At 43.6% G+C, this 24,122-nt stretch overlaps 1 protein-coding gene across 1 annotated transcript; it reads left to right on the top strand.

Moving 5' to 3' along the window:
• Positions 1-1,474: 1,474 nt before the first annotated feature.
• On the top strand, positions 1,475-23,963 carry abcg1 (ATP binding cassette subfamily G member 1). The gene is made up of 15 exons (XM_088638454.1): positions 1,475-1,905; positions 3,031-3,274; positions 12,930-13,047; positions 13,413-13,545; positions 14,050-14,100; positions 14,414-14,559; positions 15,172-15,295; positions 15,850-15,964; positions 16,554-16,702; positions 17,080-17,181; positions 18,314-18,482; positions 18,974-19,074; positions 19,586-19,744; positions 20,320-20,438; positions 20,963-23,963. Exons 1-15 carry the CDS (start codon positions 1,843-1,845, stop codon positions 21,189-21,191), a joined length of 2,022 nt encoding a protein of 673 aa, XP_088494580.1. The 5' UTR covers positions 1,475-1,842; the 3' UTR covers positions 21,192-23,963.
• The last annotated feature ends 159 nt before the right edge of the window (positions 23,964-24,122 follow it).

The raw sequence follows: 24,122 nt of genomic DNA, 5'->3' as shown, positions 1-24,122 counted from the left end.
AGCTGTTTTCAGATATCTAAAGAACATTATGTTTAAACAAAATATTTTGCTCCAAACTTATTTCTTCCCCTACAAATATACTATATATGATGATAAAAACTCATCTTTACTAAAATATCACACAAAAAGAGTATGTGAATCAAAAGAAACTTTTTTTTCAAATCTGATTTGTGGGTCTAGGCGTCAACGTGACTTAAATAGACTTCTCTCTTGCTGTTACATATGGTGACATTTTCCAAATTCCATAATTCGCATGGGCCTCTCAGGTGACAAGTTTAATTAACGCTCATCTCAATGTCAGACTGGACACTGGGCAGCAAAAGGATTAGCAGTTCAGAATAATCTGTTTCTGTGCTTGAGGCGGAGACAGCTGTTCCCCGCCGCGGGCCGCTGGACGGCTGTGTCTCCTGGTGTGTGCTCCTGCCCAGATCCTCATCACGGGATACCGATTTCAGTTTTCTGTCAAAGGCGCGTTTTAAAATTTGTTTTCACCTCTTGGATTGCGGAATGGGATTTGGAATTGGTGTTTACTCTCCACTCTGAAATGTAACCAACTGGTTTTCAGACGGAATAACAGTTCCTTTTTGGAGCATTTGGAACTTGGTCACACTCCCATCTGCGTTTGTTCGTGATGAACTGTTCAGTTATGAACAGGCGTTTGATCAGAAATAATCAGGACTGTTTGTCGAGGAGAAACCGCTTACAGGTCACTATGCTGACGCTTTGGAATAATGCGTCTGAAGTTGTATTTTGAAAGAATAGTTTTTCAGGACTTATTCCAGAAACAGTTAAATAAAAATGTAAGGGAACAAGCAGATCAAATAAAAGTCAATCTGTGCTGGTTATTTAGGGCGCAGATGAAAAAAAAACAGCTGACATAGCGGTACAGTACCTCCACTCACTTACAGCACTCTGTATTGTGGGAGGATACAGTAACGCCCAGCAAAAAGCTAACGTCACGCTGCTTTGCACTGTCTCATTTTTTTCTGAATTATTTCACTACTATTCTCTGAAAAAAAATGCTACTCTTGCAAAATTCAATGCGACTATTTTAAAGTCTTTATACAGGCCGGACGCGTTTTCCCGTCGTAACTATGAACATACACTAGCGTCACTTCCAAACGTCCAACACGATTTTGACTCTCACTGTGAAACCTCACACACACACACACAAAACATTTCTATTAACGACTAAAGATACGTAAAAAAAGTCATGAAAGTCTTAAAGTCCCGGAAAGCCCTGCGGATTTGGCGACTCTTTTGAAAAGGGTGGGTGGTCATTTTGCAGTTTGCTACGAGCTGACGCCCCAGTGCCGCTTCACAGAACAGAAGATGTGCAGATTTTAATTTATCAAGGGGGATTTCGGCTGGATGACCCGTTGCCTTAAGAACTATCTCACGCAGCCCTCCTCAACACACACGCACTTTTCTCCAAGACATGACCCCGCTGTGAACACCACTATTCTGACTGGGTGCAGCTCTAGGTATGATCTCGCCCATCTGAGCCTGGACTTGGGCTCCAGGAACGGGACGGCCCGGCGGCAGGTGAGCCCCTCCCCCCTGCCCAGCGCCAGCAGCCCAGTCATCGGCCAGGATAGGCCTGACGTCACGGTATAAACCCCGCAGCAGGTTGTCCGCTTGTAAACAATAACACAGGCACTTCATGCGGGTTTGAGGAGAGAGACGGAGGAGTCACAGCCGATCCGCATCCCAGACCTGAGGCTATTCCCCGCAGAGAAATTAATCCGAAATCGCAGGGACCGCGGAAACGGCGCCCTCATGCACAAGCAGGCTGGAGCGCAATAAAACCGGGGCATCACCGATTTCACGAGTATCTAAGGAATGGCATGTCTGATGGCTGCCTTTTCAGTTAACAGCACAGCGGTCACGAACTCCATCATCATGGTGAGAATGAAGTTTACCTCATTTAATATTCCTCCGGTCGGCTGAGAGACAGCACCGTAGGTCTAATGCGTCTTCACTGCAGGTGCGATAACAGTAAAATTGGCGATTGCCTGTCTCACAAAATCATCACCATCGGTTTAGGGCACTGTTTGCTGCGCTTTGTAAATGTCTTTATTTAGCAATGTTGGGCATCTTGCGAGTAATGACGTGCAAATAGAGTTTAATTCCTGTATTTATGAAGTTCGTATAAAAACGGAGCTGTATGTTCTGCGGCGATGCCTTAAATAGCTCACCTGTGCTGTAGCTGAAGTAGAAGAATGAACTCGAGTAACCCATCCTTTCGTCAGCCTTTCATGGCAGATATTTCTCTTTCGTTCATTTATTCAAAAATAATTTATTTTGATTTTACCCGGATTAATGCGTAATTCGGGCTAATCAAGGGGCTGTATTTTAAGAGTCCGATGGCATACTATTAAAACATCGACATTGTTTAATATTTATGTACTCATGCACATATTTGTTCATCAGTGCATTTGTTATTTCATTTTGATCAGATTGACTGCACACGTAAAAGCGTTTGTCCGGCTGGGAACATGTATTTACCACACTGTATTACGTACAGTATGAACAGATCCCTACCGACATAGTGTATATAGTTCTATAACATCAGTTAGTCATCATCAGATGGTGACAAATCCTAAACTCGGGGTTTTATTTAGAAAAACCAGGAGAATGAGTTCTGTGCATTAAACGGATTCCGTGTCTTTGCGCAAGAGTAAACTCTGCCCGATAGTAACCCCTCGCCTTCTGCGGGTGCGAGGGGATTATTGCGTTCTTGTTTCTGAGCATGCACACTCCTGGGCTGCATCAGATAACACGGAGAGGTTTCATGGGAGAACCTCAAACGAAAATCACCCCTGTACCTCGAAGAAACCATAATCCGTCATGCCCAGGTGTAACACCCTGTCTGGAAGGAGCACTGTACTGTTGTGGTTCATAGTGAACATACGCGGGTGATAAACCAGCACTGCTCAGTAGGCTACACATCGGTGTTCTGCTCGTTGTCAGGCAGTTACTGTACAGTGTCACTGTGGATTAGTCTTGCCCTTCTCGTTTTCTCATCAGAACACCAGCGGCCCGCCCGATCTGATGCTGGACGCCAGGGCCGTGTGCGTGTCCGTGGACGAGGTGGTGTCGAACGGCTCGGGCGGCCAGCGAGCGCCCCTGCTTCACGGACACCTGAAGAAGGTAGACAACAGCCTGACCGAGGCGCAGCGCTTCTCTTACCTGCCGCGGAGGCCCGCGGTCAGCATCGAGTTCAAGGACCTGTCTTACTCTGTGCCCGAGGGGCAGTGGTGGAGGAAGAAAGGTAAATGCGCCGATCCGAGACCAGCAGCTCCTCCTGCCTGTCCCTGGACCTCATCCTGAATACACGCCATTGTGCTAACGTGCGCTGCGAAACCTGGGCTCACACCGATTTGCACCATTAGCTTATTAGCTCACGTGTTGGAAAAGTAGTTATTGGCGGACTAAGACCGGAAAGCAAAAGCGGAATTAGTGAAAGAGAAATCATTCTATTGTAGCTAAACAAGGCATTTTTTATGTGTACTGCTTGATCAAAGTGTGTCAGCCCCTACAAAGCTACCAGAAGCACAATTTTTAGATTAATCGGCTTTAGAAATACCCAGTCTCATTAACGGGACACTGAGAAAGGAGCTGTTAATTCTCAACTAGTCCAGTGCTTGCACACAGAGTTTTTAAACCTCTTTGAGCACACAGAAGAAATAATTATATCCAAGCCTTTTGACAAGTCTTGACAAGAACTATAGTTGGTTCTGTTGATTGTAAGTGAGCTAGTGTGTCTTAAGAAACTGAAATCAGCCCACTGAATAATAAGACGTGAGAGTGGGTTATGTAGCTTTTCTACATTCGCCTTTCAGCTGTGTGAAGATGTTTTGGTTTGATTTAACATGAAAGAATGCTAAACTGATTGGGTTGCAAAGGTATCCATTGTCAAGGTGTTTTGAACCTTTTAAAATATCCCCCAACTGAGGCAAAACAGAATGTTTCAAACCTGGTTTTAAGAAAGAGATGTCTTGCCCTTTCAGCACATCTATTGTCTATGTATGGTTTGCTGAAACAGCTTCAATGGATTGCGTTAGATTTCCATGTGCACTGAACATGATCACAAAAACATTATGCAATTGCAATTTGGAATTCAAAGTTAGTACGTGCATGTTAGATAATTCTGTCTAAAGAAGGATTTTAGGTTGTGCTGCAGAAATAGCTTTCAGCTAGATCCTGTTGTTTCTTATGTTTCATGTATTATGTCATGTGGAATTTAATATCTAATTGAGAGCAGGGGCACAGATTGTTAATATCTCAGCCTTTTAGGAAAGACGACAGCCTTAAAGATAGGCATATCCATGTCCCAGCTGGCCTCCAGAAACCTCTCCCATCTCACATCTGCAAGTCAGATGTGGTTTGTAAAATATATCTTCATTATACTGTTTTTTAAATCATAACCTTACAAAAGACATATTCCTCACATTCCTGCCTTTAAGATGTTTGTTGAATTTAGATAAGGTCTTTCAAGGGACTTGTGAACTAATGAAGATAATTGAAAGTTTGATGGAGTTAGGGTCACTTTTTGACTGTGTTCAAAAGACAGGTTGGTCTCCTGTCATGCTGGTCATGTGTGAGATGTCCCATAAATACGAAAACTGTATAATGTAATGTTTTCCTTAGTTTCTCACTGCTCACTGTTTAAGGCAAAGTCAAACTGATGAAGTCTGGCACTGCTGCATTCATTCATTCACTTTCTGTTTAGCTCCTGTGCTTTTAACTCGCATGATTTGTTTTAATACATCACGTTTGGTACGTTTGCGTGTGCAATCTTAGTTTCTCATTATGTAGGACACGCACTACCTGGAGTCGGGCCCTGTGAAAAGTACAATGTGTGAGCATCTACCTCCGTTTGTTGCAGATAGCGTTGTCTCTCTAGTATAGTGGAGAAAACACCCAATATATTGTCATAACCGCACCGCTGCTGTCGTCTGCTGCTGCTCTTCGTCTCTTTGCAGTGTGGCCTTTTCAGCGTGAACCTGCACACTTGGGTGCGGAGAAGCTCCTTACAGGGAGCTGGATGAGCTCAGCCAAGCAGATTTGCCAACAGGAATAATGCTCCTATTTAGCCAAGGAGTAATTCTCCTTCAAGTGACTTTGATTCTGAACTAGATCAGATTACCCAGACACTGTCACACTTGGTCCTGAACCCACAGATATTTTCCTGCACTTCTCTGATTTCACCAGCTTTGTGTGCCCCACTTGGTCTTGAGTGACATAATAACTTCTTTTGAGATGCCTGAGTGACAGAGGCGTCTTTACAGTTTCATCGCCCAATAGACTGAAGCCCCTTACTGTTCTGAGTGCACTGAGCCAAGCTCTCCAAATGATCACATCGGTGTAACAGATGCCTTGTAGCTCCACAGATTGAGCTTTGAGAGACATCGTGTTTATTTTTTTATTTATTCCATTTTTATCTTTACCCGTTTTTAATCACAGTGTTTACAATTGCAAGTTGCAAACAATTTAATTGTAGGTTTACAGTAGACGTGACACCTGATCAAATTTATAAATACAGGTGCTCTCCTAGCTGTGTCCTGTTATTATTTTGATATTGTTTTGAGGCATTTTGAATTAACTGAGTATTATCTCTGAACAGATTTTACTGCCATTGACATACTGGAGAAAAATGATGTCTGTGTGAAAAGGTTTTATTTCCGTTTCATTACGTAACTCACTTCTTCGCAGTTCTCCAGTGCTGTTTTTCACAGTTTATAGTCACAGAGTGTTTTAAACTCTGGAGCGTTATAGCGTTATAACCCTGTTCACAGCCTCCCACAGATGTCGGGGGAAAAAAATGAATTTCTAAAATCCAGTCAGAAGGAGGGTTTCTTGAGAATAAGTTACAAAGGGTTTTTGCTGATGGAGAGGTTGTGAGAGTTGTGACAGTATCCAGCTATTGGGGAATTTGCACTAAAACACAATTTCCTTCACATGTGGTTCTTAAAGAACGGCTGAAGTGGACAACATGCAGTGGTGTGATGAGAAGCTCATGGGTATTTCCTGCTTCCTTTGCCGAAGTCAGCAGTGGGACCGGAGGCCAGCTGCCGGCCCTGGGTGAATGGGCTGTGCTGTCAAAGAGCTTCGGCTCATTTGAATCGCCCGAGTTCCCAATGGCTGAGTTCGGCGTAGTGTAGAGGAGTCTGAGATCGTTTTTCTTTGCTGCCAGCTGTGGTAACTCAATATTAATGAGTGTTGACAAGCCATCTCCATTACATCGACATGAAGGGCAGTGCCGGCGCCCATCCACTTGGGCGGCACTAAATAATGAAAGGAGTCAACCCAGTGCTGAACTGGCAGTGCCAGCCTCCATGCCACTGTGCCAGCACTTGTTCAGGGGCACTTGTTCATGTTGCTATATCAAAAGACTGAAATTAATGTTTCATAAATATCTTCCATGGAGATTCGTGGGAGCATTGCAAATTTCTGAACCTGGCGTCCAGTTGTCACTTTCTTGCGCCTTTCTATTCTGTCACCTAAGATAAACTCCATAAACATGCAGAAATGAACACGCAGAGCTTGGTTTCTCTTTCATTCTTTGTAATAATGCAGTTACAGATGCATTTTCATGAAGACCGGTTAGTTAAAATCATGCTTGATTTGGACAGAGAGGTGTACGACGTCCAGCCACTACGGCCCTGGGTGCTTCCCGGCCCGCTCCCTCTCCATTCTGGTGACCATTCACTGGGTCGAAAGGGACCTCAACAGCAGGTGAAAATGTGTAAACTGACTCTTCCTGAGAACACCGGCCGAGTGCTCCTTGTTCCTAAAGTCACCAAAACAATGATAAATAACCAATAGCAAACAGGATACTGAAACACTTTCCAATGTGTACTCAGAGTATTTTCTGTTCCCGTTACACAACAGTTGAACTGGGTCAGAGCCTCGTTCTGCGTTCTGGGGTATTATCACCATGCTGATGTAGGAAGAGAGGATGGAGGATTGGCCAAACCGAATGAACCTAACCCTAACCCGAATGAAGACACTTCCCAGGCAATAAACAGTGAATTTTAAAAAGCAAAAATGCCCCCTTCCCCCTCCCCTCAGCCCCATTCTCCGACCTGTCCCAGCATGTCTTGTAACCCACAAGACAAAGCAGATGGAAAAGCTTCATCTCTTCAGAGCAGGTGTGCTGCTGCAAAGCACTGCATCAGCAGCTCCCAGCCGGTTACTGCCGGTCAACAAACTCTAGTAACCCCTTCACAGGCAGGCGGGGCCAGGAGAGACTCGGGTTCTGATTGGCTCTTTCGTTGCTAGGATAGATGGGGGATGCTGAGAGGAGGAAAGATGGACCTGTGCAATGTTTCTTCTCTGTGTTATTTTACAGCATCACAAGGAAAGTAGGTCTCATAGCTCGTGGCTGTTTTTTTTGTGTCCATTTTGTTTGTGCTTTGTTAGAAGCTTTGCATGCTGGGGCTGTTTCAGCAAGGACTTTTTTATGACACTTTCAATGCTGTGAGCTCATGCATAAACAAAAATGGTTATTTTTACATCTGTGCAAATGTTGAGAAACACTTTCTGTTTTCTGTGAAATAGAGAGCAGACTACAAGTGAGCAAATATTTTGTAAAACTAATAACACTCAAAGAAGAGATATGTACTTCTTTTTAATATTTTCTACAGACTTAACAAGAAACCCCACACAATATTTGAGCATTTTTGTTGTGGTGTGAATTTTTTCTGGCAGCTTCACCTAAAACAGTTCATAATTTTAAAATGCGGTTTTACGTAAGTGCTTTCAAAACATTATTTTTTTAAAGCAACATTTTGTACTAAGCTGAATGGTTAGTAGCTATAGTAGACCCAGTTTTACATTCCAGTGTAGCTGCCTAGTTTTTAATAGATCTGTCCACTTATTTACTATTGCACAGTATGTTGTGCACATAATGGGCTACATAGATCTGTTAGGAGTATCTTCATCACCGCCTCTCTGATGGACTACAGCTGAGGAATGGAGGCCCATTCCAAATTCATGAGATTTGTGTGCTTTCACAGATCACAGCTGCTTCTTTTTAGTTCAGATCAAACAAGGGAAAAGAAAAGTGTCAGCTACTGTGAACACTGAACATAATGTGGATGGCAGGTGCTACTTTAGCAGAGTTATCATTTTCGAGAGAATCATTTCAGTGACTAGTGAGAGCTTCTGTCACTCTGCTTGAGGTGAGAAATGGCATGGCATTTAGAATAACACTTTGAATGCCTGTTGAAAGCATGAATTGGTTACTTCTGTAGTATGCAGAGGAATCCTGGAAGGGGTGCTCACTCTTTCCTGCAGAGTTCCTTGCTGAAGTATTACCGGTGCTTTTAGTAAGCTGACATGGAAGTCGGGAAAGTTCACCGAGGCCACGTCAGTAAATGAGAAACACATGACTGCGATTGTGTCACCTTGCATAAACCCCAGGATTAATAACTAGCTCATTCTGTATAATGTTCCTAAGTGTTGCTTTTGAAGCGTGCCCCAAGCTTAATGCCCTGCGACTTAGGCCGGCCTAAGCTGCTCTTCTCCGCCATTGCTCAAAATAGCCTTTAGAAACTGTGTTGGGGTTTGCTGTTTGCCGTTAAATAACCCTTTGCCAAGCTGTTGAAAGCAAAAACGTGGCACATTTTATCAGATGATGTGGGATCCTAGCTTTGGCAGGGGAGCAATCTGAGAGGTGCTAGGCTCCTGTAGTCGTTAACTGCAGCTCGGAGAGATGGACACCTTGCCAATTACAGACTAGTGGAAAGTAGCCAAGTGCAGAAAGCAAGGGCATTCCTTGCTTGGACATCTCCCAGCAGTCTTCTTTTAGCCAAAAAGACTGGGGTGATCTGCTACCAGCAACGATGTTGTAATGCTGTGAGCTGGAATCTCTACGTTGCTGTGTTTGTTAACTGAATACATGACATGGCCCGATGTCAAGCTCTCGGAAGACCCAGATGTTGTTACATCGTTAAATTAGTTTTAACGTCAGTGTTCTTGATATGAGAGGCTCAGACTAGGCAATCTGAGATCATGCAACAGTTATGAAGGAAACAAAAATGACGTGTTTTACAGTTTCGTTGGTGTCAACTGAGGAAGAACATCAGAATGGTTCCACCTGAAATGGTGCCATTTGGCCCATCTTGCCTGTTAGTTAGTAGTTATGAGTTAATTCTCATCTAGTATGTTTCTTCTAGCTGTTTCCTGAAAGAAGCCAGAGCATCATTCATTAGCATGGCTGGGTAGTTCATTCTTGTCTCTTAAGCCTTACTGGTGCACATCTGCGCTACCTCATTTTTTTAATGTATGTTGTACGTAATAATAAACGTAATGCACTTGGGCAGCATGGTCGTTTTTGGTCATAATCGTGTAACTCTGTAATTTAAATGTGTTGGCATGTTTAAATACAATTCTTACGGCTTTCAACAACTGATGGCCTTCGACCACTCTGCTAGTGCGTCAGAGTGCATCTTTTCCAGAAGGGAGAAATGCTGTCTCTCAAAGTGACATGCCGGTTTGGGTCACACGGTCATTGAGCTGAACGATCGCTCCTGGGGGTGGCTACATTGCCACGCTGAAGCAGCAGCGAATGTCTCGGTGAAGAAATCCAGGAAGGCCTGAAACAAATTGAATTTATTTAAAATATTTTAAATTTGCCACAGCAGCGAGAGACTGGCACTCGCTGTCATTCTTCCCTTTGCAGTAAGTGGTACGGTCAAGGCTTTTCTCAGTTGTTAAGCTGTGTTTCTTCACTGCCTTGTGCATTCTGTGCATTTTTCTGCAGTGCATTCAACAAATGAAAAGGACCTTACAGACGTGCACTGCCGGGGTCTTTGTGTTTTCTCTTTGGAGACGCGGTGTAAGAAAATGCAGACAGCCTAGGAAAGATTCATCCTGTGATCATTCTGTTTGCTTTTGCCTTTGCAAGGGTCTGTTCTACAGCCAAACCAGTTGTGCCACCATCCGGAAATGACAGACATGGCCCGGCCCACGTTTCCACCTTTTTGTCTTTTAGAAATCTGTTTCTATGAGTATCACCTCTGCTGTAGAGAACCACCCCTGGTAGTTCAAGGTTGTCCTGCTCAGGTTGGAGAACGGTGAGAGAATGCTTGGCAAACAAGTACTGTATTGCCACAGGAACTACAGAGGCATCAATGAACAAAATCATTTGCTGGATTAAATAAATAGTTCTATTTAAAGAATGGCTAGCCAGAAGGCATTTTTGTAAAAAGGCCGCCAAATATGACAATGAGCAATTCTCGTTTCATAACCTTTGTGTATATTCTAAAAATCGCATCTTCCTGAAATGATCATTATTAATCTAGTTTCCCGGGAGAAAAAAATCCACTTAGCATAAAGGAGATGAGCTGTGTATTTCGACAGTCACTCACACAATAAAACATAAAACACGCTGGGGATGGACATAGCTTAATTGCATGAACTGGGGGTCAAACTGATCCTTGAAGATTAGCGCTAACATTGCATGACTGTACTGGAATTTGCTTGGTTTGTGGTTTGCAGGTCTTTTGTTTCAACAGAGAGCAATATGATTTAGTGTGAGTGAAATGCACAACAGAAGCAGAGAATATAAATGATGTTAATATTGTAACGCATATGGCCGACAGGTACTGTGTAAGAGTCGGCTTACCAGAGCGGTGACGTCGCCGCCCTTCCCTGTGATAGCAGGACTACAGCCACTGGGCTGTAGAGAGATCTCTCTTTGGCTCACCGGGCTGGGTCCCTGTTGAGTGATGCGGGAGTCCCGGGTTCGAGCCCCCAACGGTGCGGGGCCGACCTAAGGCGGCAAGGGCGCCCACATGAACCCCCCGATGCATTACAATAATATGGAACAGTCTGCTTAGGATGTAGACATTCAAGATGTCAATAGAATTAAACAGGTCTTTGACATATTATGATGCACTATAGTCATTTATTTTGATCTGTTGCTTCTGTTGTCTATTGTGCAAATAATGATAGTAACATAGTTCCAAATGATTTCTAGTGGATCTGTATACACAGTATGGATTTGATTGACAGAGGATGTGCTTATCCTTTTCTGTAACACAACCTTAGTTTCCAGCTGTAGCAGTCAAATCTGCTGTTCTGGAAAAAACGTATTTCAAATGTCATGTTATTGCTGCGACCTTCATTGTTTCATTGCCCCAGTGCATGGCCCCACTTGTCAGATAACCTGAGTTTGCCCATTGCTTTTATGAAATAGTATGAAAAGGTCTTGAAATCTAGTCTTGCTGCCAAGAGTGGATCATACTGCCAAGATTGGATGTTCCTGCAGAGCAGTTAACTAATACAACAAATGCACCACTTCAGGAAGAACGAACTGTTTAATGATCAGAAAGCTGGTCAACTACCAAAAAAGCTTATGATTGTGTGCCACTTTTTGTAAAGATAAAATATTTTTTCTGTAAAAGTTGTGTGTATATATAATGACATATACGGAAAGAAACCGCTTTCCAAAACCGTATCTACACATTCGTTATGCTCTTTTATTCCCTAGATATTACATCTAATTAAAGAATGCTCCAAAATAATTGGATAAATTAATAACACTCTTCTCCCGGTCTGCGGGATGACTATTCCAAGCGCCCATGTTTGAGGTAGGTGTAAAAAACTACATTCCTCTATTTGAGTAGTTTTTGCTGAAACGGCTTTTCGGATCTCCGTCATTCACCAGTGCTGCGGCTCACCTGTACAGCAGGTGCTTTAATGGGCTGAGATGCTTCTTAGGTGTTCCCTGAGATAAGCCTGTGAGACCGCAGTGAGAACAAATCTCCATCGAAAAGGACAGGAGAGGTCGGAGGTATTTGTGTATCGCTCTGACAGATTATAGTGAAAATCCAATTAGGCTGGGAACTACTGCAGTCACCGGGATTAATGTTATGCAGCATGCATGAGTCAAATCGCAGGTTACTGTTGGTCATCTCAGCCTGCATCGGCCCTCTGCATGTGAAGGACACAAGCTTCCTTTTTTACCAAACGAACAGAGCTCTGCAAACTGTTCTGTCTGGGCCAGGGAGGTTTGGGATATCACTGCTGTTATTCTATCTGAAGATCAAACTATATGTATACTTAGTGGCTCTTGTGGAGCATGTTGTCGTGACTTTTATAATCTGCAAAGTAATTTAGCATGTTTAGATATAGACAACAGGAAGCATTTGCAATGTGCTGAATACACTAGTAGTTAATTAATTTGATGTCATATTCTGTGCATTTTATGTAATTTTGAGTGCAACCAAAATTTTGCTGTGTAGTTCACTAGATAAACAGCAGATTTAAGTGAATAGTAGTGTTCTGTGCAATGCGATCAATATGTCTATACAGACATTGCTGAAATAACCTTGGTGCTGTAATGCATTTTTCTTTCTAGCAATTTGACCTCTTTTAGCTACAGTAAATCCAAAAGTAATGAGTAAATAAATAAATTAAATAAAATAAATATTGAATTTGGAAAAAATGCTGCACCGTTTGATGTATGCCCTCTGTACCAATGATGTTTATATTGTGTTTTGGAAAGGATGTTTTTGTTGTTCTCTTAAGCACAAAGCTGATTTTTCTGCAACTACAAACATGTCTTTCAGTCTAAATGTCAAATATTTTGAGACTTCCTTGAGGTACATTTTTGCACGGTTGTATTGAAGGCAAATGTGGGAGATGAGGCCTGAATTAAAGAATAAATTTAAATTAGCTGACGGGCGAGTCCAAACGTGAACGTGAAGAGAAAGTGGGTTATCCAGAGGCTACAGAAACCACACACGGCCTTTCATATGGTGTACAGTAGGTGTCGACAACAGATGCTCCATTTACTGGAACAAAGAGACAGTGTCATGGGACAGACACTCCAGCATGTACTGAGTGGATTTCGGTTCCCATTTCTGTTTAATAAAGGGCCGACTCTTCACTCCAGTTTCTGTTGTCTGTTTCAGGATATAAGACCCTGCTGAAAGGCATCTCTGGGAACTTCAGCAGCGGAGGCCTGGTGGCAATCATGGGGCCGTCAGGGGCCGGGAAGTCCACTCTCATGAACATCCTGGCTGGCTACAGGTCAGCACACCAGACAGAAGAGGTCCAACTAGCCTCAACTGAGCATTTTCAATTGGATAAGTGCACACTGACAAAATAAGAATATGTTATATGTTCATAACATACATAACATACAGCAACGCGTAGACTAATCCTTGTCCTTCCATTCTCAACCCATGAATGTAGGCTTGTTGTTTGAATGCAAGAGATTGTTTCTGTTGTTGAAGTGGAAGGATATAAAGTATTTTAAGGACTAGCCTGACAGCTCCTTGTTGGTCCGATGTAAAGGAAGTGCTAGTTTCCGTTCCCTCTGCGTGGCTGCGGAGTCTTGAAGTGTCCCTCGAAAGCAGAGAGGTTTTCCTGATCTCTCCTCCGCCATCCCGCAGGGAAACCGGGATGAAGGGCGAGATCCTGATCAACGGGCAGCCCCGTGACCTCCGATCCTTCCGGAAGGTGTCGTGCTACATCATGCAGGACGACATGCTGCTCCCACACCTGACTGTGCAGGAGGCCATGATGGTGAGCTGGCAGGGGGATGTGGGGGTCACCGGGGCTCACACCCCTCACACGCGTGTGCATGCTCACACACAAACTTAGCGGAAGCTGTTACCCTGGTTTCCCTCTGGAAACAGCTGAGCTCTTCGCCATGTTTAGCTACCAGCTGGGCTAGATGGGCTGAATGGTCTCCTCTTGTTTGTAACTGTTCTTACCTTAAATTCGTTTGTTTGAGCTGTGGCTAATGTTATCTGTGCTTTAATTAGACACGTCGCTTTTTTACCATGATTTCCGCTAGGATTCACTCATACCTTGCTGATATGTTTTAAGTTTTTAAATACAAGGCATCATCATTTTGCACGTTGATTACTATGTTTGAAGGGTTTAGCACGTGGTAACGACAATTGCAATTATACTCTAAGGCTCCTGGAGCTGAGGGCTTCATTCACTTGGGAGAAATAAAGCGTTTTGTGTGCAAAACATCCCACACCCTGGGTTCATAACTGTTTTCATGCCCCGACCCTCCAGGTATCTGCTAACCTCAAACTTCAAGAGAAAGATGAAGGCCGAAGAGAGATGGTAAGAGCTCCTGTGTGGCTGAACATGACTTTACCGCAAAGTCCTTGACATGAAATCTTATAGAGTCGAGAAAGGTGCTGGTGCACCACTCTTATAGATTTTCAATGCTAATACCTGTACTATATTTCAATACCATTAGGGATCTGCCAAGCCTGTATTTGATATTAGACATTGACATTAATTAGTTTTGAATGTCCAAGTAAGCCCCTGGTCTTTGTCCGGCCTGTCACTGTGGACACAGAGCAGCAGGAGGTTCAGGACGCTGTTGACCTCGGCAGCTGTTTTTTGTTGACGCTGGTCCTTGGTGTGGCAGGTGAAAGAGATCCTGACAGCTCTGGGTCTGCTTGAATGTGCCAAGACGCGGACGGCCAACCTGTCCGGAGGGCAGAGGAAGCGGCTGGCCATTGCCCTGGAGCTGATCAATAACCCACCAGTGATGTTCTTTGACGAGCCCACTAGGTCAGTTTGCTCTGCTCTTGAGCTCTTGGGACACACTGGAAGATACATGGAAATAATAGCATAAAAACACAAGTCCTTTATTAAGAACTGCATTTATGCTGCACAGTAGTGCATGTGGTTTATTTATATCAATTTTCATAAGAGTTATTAGAAGACAGAAACGTGTACCAATAAGAGGTACTTGTAAGGCCATCATGATGTCAGCTGGCTCTACCCTCCTGCTTCAACTGGAGCTCAGAAATGAAAGTTGAGGGGTACGTCGTACCCCAGATTATGCAGCTCAATTAGCTTATGGGCCTCATATAAATACACAAAGATCATAAGACAGCTAAGTCTATACCATCACCTTCTGGAGTTTCAACAGGAGTGTCTCTGTTGTCTGTGGTTTGAAGAGGACTTTGTTGTCTAAAACAGCGATTCTAGAACCCCAGAGAGGGTCAGTTTTATCAGTAGATGAGTACTGGGCATTAACAGCGGATAGTGGCTTCATTGTGCTATGCAGGAAATGTGCTGTTTCATCTCACGAATACAAGAACATCTAACTGGTTCTGTGCAGCTGAATGCCATCAAATGTTTCCAAGAATGTTCCTCTGTCTTCCCCCATGTCTGCAGCGGCCTGGACAGCTCCTCGTGTTTCCAGGTCGTCTCCCTCCTGAAAGCTCTGGCGCAGGGAGGCCGAACCATCATCTGTACCATCCACCAGCCCAGTGCCAAGCTCTTCGAGCTGTTCGACAAGGTATTGCAGCCACAGCCCTTCTGTATCCACTGTGATCACTGGAGCACCACTGGGTTTCAAGCAGGACTGCAGTCCAGATTTCTCAAACCAGTAATTAAATCTCAGTAACAAAATAATGTAGTTGAGGGTATCTCAAAATCGTGAACTGTGTGAAAGTACTTTAAGTCACTGCGTTGTCACAAACCCCTGGTCTCCCCACAGGCGAGAATTATTGCACATTGCGACATGAAGCAGCCCTTCCTGCTCAGTAGGTACTGTAATGACTGATGTAATATAACCTATGACCGAATAAGTACAGGTGGTGTAGCAGATGTTTCACTGCAGAAATGTTCCAACGTGATGTGCATGCAGAGTTAACAAGTAGGTTGTATTTTGTGATGTAAATTGGAGGTTTTACATGTTACTGTGTACGTTTTGCTTTTATTGTGGTTTGAAGTGCACTCATCAATGCCGATTCTTTCTAACCCAGAAATGTAAAAATAGCATTGCAGTTCCCTTTCAGTCATCCACAGTCAGGATGGTGTTATTCATTAATTCATCTGTCTGATCTCCAGCTATATGTCCTGAGCCATGGGCAATGCATTTACCAGGGAAAGGTGTCCAGTCTGGTCCCATACCTCAGGGAGCTTGGACTGAACTGCCCCACCTACCACAACCCTGCGGACTTCGGTAAGAAGTTCTCCGGTCTTTTATGTGCTGCGGGGCCTGTGACGTGTACTGTACGTTTCTTAAACCTTTTAAACCTTTCTAGGTAAAACAATGATGTGAAGCATATTCATAAAATAAAATAAACTTTTCAAGCATGTTTTTACTTTTTTCTGTAATTACTCATAAGTCTTTCAGGGAGCTTAAAGTATGGCCAGTTTTTTAAAAAGCATTTATGTTAGTTGTATTCAATTTGTTTGGAAAAAAAACATCTATTAATTTTGTAAAAGTATTAATATCTTACATACAATTACATATAATTCATCATAAGACCATCATTAACTTGATAATGACCTGTGCCTTTAAACTCTGAATATACAATGCAGGCGGTCATGCTATTAAAGAAATAACAAATGGAAATAATGGGCACTGTCGTCTGCAATGTCAGGTACTGTTGGGTCCGTGCTGTTCTTTCACGGAATACAAGAGGGAGCAAACATCCATTCAAATCCTTCTTAAACCCCCTCTGCTTCCCAGACTGATGTGTTGGCCCCTTGTGTGACTCCAGCAGAGCCTCCTACTTGTGACTGCTCTCTGTCCCTGTTGTGTGCAGTGATGGAGGTGGCGTCGGGAGAATACGGAGACCAGACATCTCGGCTGGTGAAGGCTGTGCAGGACAGGAAGTGTGAGAAGGACTACAAGGCTGAGCTCAGTGGGGACAGGTCTCTCCACCCCTTCCTCTGGCAGAAACCCTCTGAGGAGGTAACGGCCAGTGGGAAGGATGGGTGGAGGTGTGGGATTTTGTCCAAGACTTTTGTCCATGACGCAAAAAGTATCATTTGAAATTAAAAGGAAGCATGGCTGTTGTGAACTATGAGAAAGAGAACCTATCACTAACCAGAAGACCCATCTGGTATTCTGCCCACAAAAAACAACTTCTTTGCACCGATTTATTAATTGGTTGAATAAAGGGCTTTGCCATCATGATAAAGCTCAGGTAGAAAAATAACCAGCTGTCATGGGCCTGTTCTCTGCATGATATTTTCTAATGTCCTTATGAGTGAGATCAGAGACTTTAATGCGGATGTTATCCAGTCTCAGGCTGGGTTTAGTTCAGCTTTACTGTCTTGTCCCCCCAGGATTCCTCCTCCACAGAGGGCTGCCACAGTTTCTCAGCCAGCTGTCTGACTCAGTTCTGCATCCTGTTCAAGAGGACCTTTCTGAGCATCATGAGAGACTCGGTAAGGAAGGAGCCATGTGCTGAGGGATTAGCAGATGCTCTGGTATATTCAGATGTCAGATGGCGTTTCCTAATGTCGGAGGTGTTTACCAAAGATAGCACATGAAAGATAGATAAGACTTTATTAATCCCGTAGGGAAATTGATGAGGACGGGTGGGTTAAATTCTTCATTTCCAAAATTGATTCCGTATTAGGAGACTTTGTCTTTTAGTCAGTTTTACAGCTGGAGTTGTCTCCTTTTGTCTGTAGCCTTTGTAAATTCTCATCGAATATTTAAAATCTAAATAAGAAGAAGAAGGACGTCTTGAGAAGGACGTGCCATGTGGAGAAAAATGAAATAGAGGGACATTTCTTCTGTCCATCCCGAACAAGAACATTATTAGAAATCTCCAGAACCATCTCATTTCTCCATCTGGACTTACTTAACAGCTTCCCTCACAATCCAGTGTGGGTTCAGTCCCTCAAACCCCTCAATGGCTGACATGAATTTTGTCAATGCCAGTAGTTTGTCCGGGTTGTCGGACTGTCAATTTCAGTAAAAATGCAGAATTCAACACCAGCCTCTCTAATTTACATTCTTTGACTTGAAAAGGGCGTTGTATTCGTGAACCAGAAGGAACTCTGGAAGACCCTCTTGACGTGTGGATGTCCTCCACAATTTATTTCAACATATGCATGCAGTCATCCTCACTAATATATCCCTCAGTGTCAGAGCCCTTTGACATCCAGACAGGAGTCAAGCAATAATGTACCATCATTCCAAATCCCTTATCAATATTTTTTAGTACTGCAATGGTAATTACTTAACCTGCAGTTATTCAAGGATACCAAATGAATTTTATATTCATATTTGTTTACTTTAAATCCTATTACTTTCGATTGCCACTTCTTAGTAATAAGTAAAGAAGGTTTTCCTCTTGGGTAGACAGTGTAGCTCACTGAAATAAATGCCAGCTTTGTTGGAAAGAAAAAAAAGGCTATGCATCATTTTCCCCCAAGGGTTGTTATTTAGCTGTTTCCTGCAGTTGTGGTAGAAGAAAGGATTCAGCTGAACTAGGTGATGTCTGAGCGAGTCGCGTGTGGCGCGTCTCTCTGCTGACTGTCTCTTGGTGCGACTTGTGATGTCTGCCAGGTCCTGACGCACTTGCGCATCACGTCACACATCGGCATCGGCATCCTCATCGGCCTGCTCTACCTGGGAATCGGCAACGAGGCCAAGAAAGTGCTGAGCAACTCGGGGTTCCTGTTCTTCTCGATGCTGTTCCTCATGTTCGCTGCGCTCATGCCCACTGTGCTGACCTGTGAGTGCAACTGCAGGCTCTCCTCTACCTCGGTGCTCGGCGTTAACACAAGAGCTTCACACAGATTTAACACCAACCAAAGCAAAGACGGAGCAAAGATCAAGATCATTCATGCCAACTGAAGCCAGACGGATGAATTCAATCTCTTAATCAGCTTGAGCTGTGCATTTTTCATCTAATTAGGTGGAAATACTTGAAAATGCATTCGGACTCGGGGTAAAGTCCTTTCGATTCATTTCAGTTCAGACGAAGGTCACACATTCCTAAAACGCAAGTGTTGGAAGAGGCTTACAGCACATGAACCATTTTTCATTCAATTGATTGGTAGCAGTGGTGAAGACAGAGAATAATAAAGCAAAAAATAGAAAATCCAATGTAATCCAATATATTTCAAAGCGATAGAAAGCAGCACCATTCCCTGTTTGATTGAAACACACTTTATTCTGCGCGCTATTGACTTTATCCTCTCTTTTGTCCGTTTCTTTATTTAGTTCCCTTGGAGATGGGGGTGTTTCTCAGAGAACACCTGAACTATTGGTACAGCCTTAAGGCCTACTATCTTGCTAAAACCATGGCTGACGTGCCCTTCCAGGTGAGCCTCACCTTTCTTGCCCCGTCAGATTGTAACCATTTCCCAAAGGATGAGTACTGTTCCCAAAAACCTGTGACGGTGTGCTGTAGTATGTGTTTCATATGATTGCTATTCATAACATGAGATTACTACAGAAGATGTAAATACCCCCCACTCACCAAAAAACACAGGGAGATGGAAACATTATAAAGTGCTCGTAATTTCAACAGTCCTCAAAATGTAGCTTTTGTCAAAAGAGGTGTTCGGTTTTGAACCGTGTAATATCAGGCTTTAAAAACTGTTCTCCCTGTACAGTCTGTGGTGCAACGTAGACCCAGTAATACAAACTGAAACTATTCATGATCAATCTTTTCTCCATTACAAAAGTTCAAGAAGTGCTAGTACCTACTTCTAGTACGTAGTACATACCTAGTACACACAGTAATATGTCAAAGAAAGTAGAAGCTCTTGTTGTTTTTCCTGCTGGAGATCGCACCTTTCCTGAGAGCTGCGGGGAATGTCTTTCCTCTAGATAATATTTCCAGTGGCGTACTGCAGCATAGTGTACTGGATGACTTCACAGCCCTCCGACGCCCTTAGGTTTATCCTCTTCTCCGCACTGGGGACCATGACCTCACTGGTGGCGCAGTCTCTGGGGCTGCTGATAGGAGCTGCTTCTACGTCTCTGCAGGTAACCCGCCGCAGCGCGGGCTGTCGACCAGGCGAGGGCGAGGGCGCCGGGAGAGTGGTGTCCTGCTGATTCAGCCATTAGGAGCCCCGTTATTCAGGATTGTTCAGGACACCGTCAGGATCCTCAGTGGCGGCACAATATGGGCTTAACCTGTTGTATTTAAAATAAAAATGCAAAACGTTGTAGGGAGCAGTAGTTCAGGTGGGCAGCTGCGTCAGCATGCGTAGGCTGCAAAGGAACAAGTAATAGGTTTATTCCATGCTGAAAAAAAGGAGAAAGAAAACACAACGTTTCGGCCGTGGAGCCTTCCTCAGGTGAAGAAGGCTCCACGGCCGAAACGCTGTATTTTCTTTCTTCTTTTTTTCAGCATGGAATAAACCTATTACCTGTCCCGTTGTAGGAAGTAGTTGAGTACTCCCCCCCGAAAAGGGAGGGAGTGTTTCGGCACCAGGGATGGTAGTTCGACACAGAGCCTGTGCCCAGCAGTGTCCTGCAGCTTGTGCAGCAGCAGTGAGGAACAGCTCACTGGCAGTTTTCATCCCCAGGACCAACGTCTTCCCCTTTTATTCCTGAAGGTGGCGACGTTCATTGGTCCAGTGACTGCCATCCCTGTACTCCTGTTCTCTGGATTCTTTGTGAGTTTCGACACTATTCCCAAATACCTCCAGTGGATGTCCTACATTTCCTATGTCAGGTGAGAGACCTGGTGTGAATTAAGGGTGGAAGTAGAGATGAATGTTTTAGCCTTGTCTGAACAGCTGTTACTCATTCTGTAATTCAGTTATGCTGACCTATTCCTTACTCAAACTACTCAGTTTTTGAGATATGCTATGCCCATACTTTTCCCCTGCTCATAAAAAAAGCCATAAATGTCCAAGGCTTCACATAACATCAATCATTAAGTTGTCAAGTGAGTATCTGATCCTAAGCTTTGGTCCAGCAGTGCTGCTCTGCCTTCAGTTTTAGTCAATTGACAGTGGAGGAGTTGAAACATCAGGGAGGTGTAAGTTTGCTTTGTGCATCACGTCTATGTCTTCAGTTGTCTTCTGTCTTGCTTCCTGCTATCGGTCCAGCATTGTGCATCTTTGCTGTCAAAACAGTCCGCCCCTGTTGCTTTTCAATGGTGCACGTGCTGTGGTTGTTAAAAGCCCGAACCTGCCTGAGCCCTGTTCCCGTGCCTGTCGGTAACACAAGCCTGCCGTCCCGTGTCCTGCGTAGATACGGCTTCGAGGGGGTCATCTTATCTATCTACGGGCTGGACCGCGAGGACCTGCACTGCGACCAAGACGACACCTGCCACTTTCAGAAATCGGAGGCCATCCTCAAGGAGCTCGACGTGGAGAACGCCCAGCTGTACCTGGACTTCCTCGTGCTGGGGATCTTCTTCGTCTCCCTCCGCGTCATCGCCTACTTCGTGCTGCGCTACAAGATCAGCGCGGAGAGGTAGGGCGGGCGGGCCGAGGCGGGAGGAGGACTGGGGACAGCCGCCGTGCTGCAGCGAAGAGACGGACTGCTGTCACTGCGCTGAGGCGCAGAGCTGGGGGACAGGCGCTGGAGAGGCGTGTCTGTGTGTGAGGCCAGGTCGAGCACAGTCACGCTGGGGACAGCTGTGTGGGTGGGCTCTGTTCCAGGTGTTAGCAGAGCTCCCTCGCCAAGTGCCCCAGCTTCGCAGTCAAGTGGGAAACCTTTACATCCACAAGAGGTTTGTTTCACTCAGATAAAAAAAAATATATATAGACATTGAAAACTAACATTTCAATTGCTGTTGCACTGTATTTATGTTAGATATTTTTCAATAATGTATTAAATTATCATTTTAAATATGTTTTTTTCTGATCAAAACTGCTTATTTCGAGTTTTCAAATTAATTTTGCTATAGGAAGAGTTATATGCCTCAATCCTGGACCTTCATCAGTTACAATCGCTGTTCACTTGAAGTAAAGACTATTTTAAATAGTCAGGCTACAACGATGGGCTGAAGTGCTGCTGTGGGCAACTTTTGTCTTCAATACATAAAATAAGAATGTGCAGTGTCCCAGTGGGTACTGGAGCTTCGTTAATGTTAAGCTCTTTTCTTTGATTCATTGTGCAGCATCTTGTCAAGGAAGACAATGGTGTTTAAAAATCGGAGCTTTTCAAGAACTCTGAATTCAGTCATCAGCCAGTCTGTATTTCTGTTAACTGTACAGCCATCCTGCTGGAGATTTTCAGGTGACTTAAGGTTAACATGACCTGAACTTTGACAGGAGCTGGTCTTCTTACTTCAGGATATTACTAGGCAGACGTGTAGTAGAGTATCTTCAAGAAGATACGTCTGCACTTGTTTTGTATGAGGTCTTATTTTTTCAATTAAAAAGAATTGTAAATTAAATTGATATTTAATAGCTAGGATGAGGTCTTGCTGTGGTACAGAGGAAAACATTCTCCCAGAGAAGTGCTCCAGCTCTGCTGCAGGAGGCCCAGGCTGTCTGAAGCCCAGGCTGGGGGAGCAGTGGGCCGGGAGTCGATTATATGCCCCCCTCCGCTGCCTGAACTCCCCCCCCAACTCTGTGCTGCACTGGGGGCTCCAGTCTTTCCTGGCTGGAGCCTAATGCTACTGTGGGCTGTGTCAGTGGGAGAGCAGGGGCTCAGCAGGCTGTGCTGCAGGTGAGACATTGGCCTCCTGCACATCCTGTTCTTCGAAGTTCTTGGCAGGTCGCCCTGTTCCTGTGAAAGTGAGCTGTGTGCAGGTCGACTTTCGTGGAGGAGTCTGTCAGAAACAGGGTTATGTGACTGAACAAAAAATAAACTTTTCTTAAGGCTTCAGTTTCAGTATAATCAGACATCTACAATTATTTCGGGAAGGAGGGACAATGTACAGTATAGTTGTGATGATAAATAATTATTAAGGCCTGAGTGCTGTCTTCTCCTTCGTTCTCAGAGTCAGTCTGCTTTCTGAGGCACAGAAATGTACTGAGAGCGGACTGTCTCACTGGGCTGCTTCAGACTGGCGTCTAGGTTATACAGAACTGTTATGGTGTTTTAAAATTAATGCATGTTGATGCATTACATTCATTGATCTCCTTCCTCTGTATTGTATAAGCAAGGTCTTTTCGCAAGCAAAACAGCTAATAGTGGTCTCTTGATGGGTTTTCGTTTCCCTTTAGAAAATGGTGAAGAATGATGCCATTTCATAATTGAACAGTGATAGAATATGTGGGTGATTCTAATTGCCTTTAATGACCGATAGTTTCCAGACCGGTAATTTCTTAAGTATATTTAATGTCAACACTTCATACCGATAAACTTCTGCTTTTAAAGTATTAATCTTGTACAAAGTAACTCAAACAGTAAACACACAGACACATTAATGGTCAGGAAGACTAAAATCACTTCAATCATCTCATCACAAATTTTTGTTTTTCTATGGAAAGACGAGCTACAACACTATGAGGACAAAAGTGCCACATCTAAAACACTGAGAGATACAAATCAGTGATGAATATTATGCTAGACCTGTCCAAAAATGTATTTTCTCACTATAATAAGTCTGATGCTTTAGATATATCCTGTTCTTTTGAAAATTTACAAGCTTCATGATCATGATTGATAGCTAAATATTCTTAGCAGTTATTGGAGTCATTTACTTTCCACTTACAGATCATCCTCATCCTCTGCTGAAATGGTGGCTTGAGTTGGATTAGTTTATGAAGGACAAAAGAAAAACATGTTTACACCAATACAATAAAGCAAAAGTCAATGCAAACCTGTTACTTTTTTAGATGAAATGTAATTGTTAATCAGTAACACTATACAGTATGTTTTTGCTCTTTCAATGTAATGCATTTTAAGTGATGAAAGATATGACCTTTTCATTTCTAGAATATTATACTTTATGCTCCTTGACTTGCACATGTGTCATTTTTACGTATCTGTAAATACAATGTTAGCAGTTTAGGCTGTGTGCTTGTTAGGTACTGAAAATCTTCCTAAACTCTTAAGGAAGCACTTTTACAAGGACGTGGAGTCTTAATGGTGCGTCATTGCCCCTCCCCCCCAAAAAAAAAACATTTATACTGTATCAGTAATAACTTTTCCAGCTTTATAGATGTTGTCTGCTTCCAGATGATCACTTGTACCTCAGCTAAAGCGAAGGGGTTTCAGGTACTAAATTCTTGTTGTCTGTACAGTAGAGGATTGTATCAACATGCATTTGAATAAAGTTGCAGTATTTTCCATCTTCTGGTGTCTGAACTGTGTGTGTGGCTGAATGTGGGTTGAATTCAGGAAACAGATCAAACCAATCTGTGGACAGACTGATGCTGCCCTGGAAATTAAGTCATTCATACAGACAGATGAGTCATTAAAAGTGATCAAATCCAGACTCTTATGGCAATTG

The sequence above is a fragment of the Lepisosteus platostomus genome, chromosome 7 (assembly GCF_059453375.1).
Source record: "Lepisosteus platostomus isolate fLepPlt1 chromosome 7, fLepPlt1.hap1, whole genome shotgun sequence".
Taxonomy (NCBI): Eukaryota; Metazoa; Chordata; class Actinopteri; order Semionotiformes; family Lepisosteidae; genus Lepisosteus; species Lepisosteus platostomus.
The sequence above is the reverse complement of the archived record's forward strand: the minus strand, read 5'-3'. Positions and strand labels throughout refer to the sequence as shown.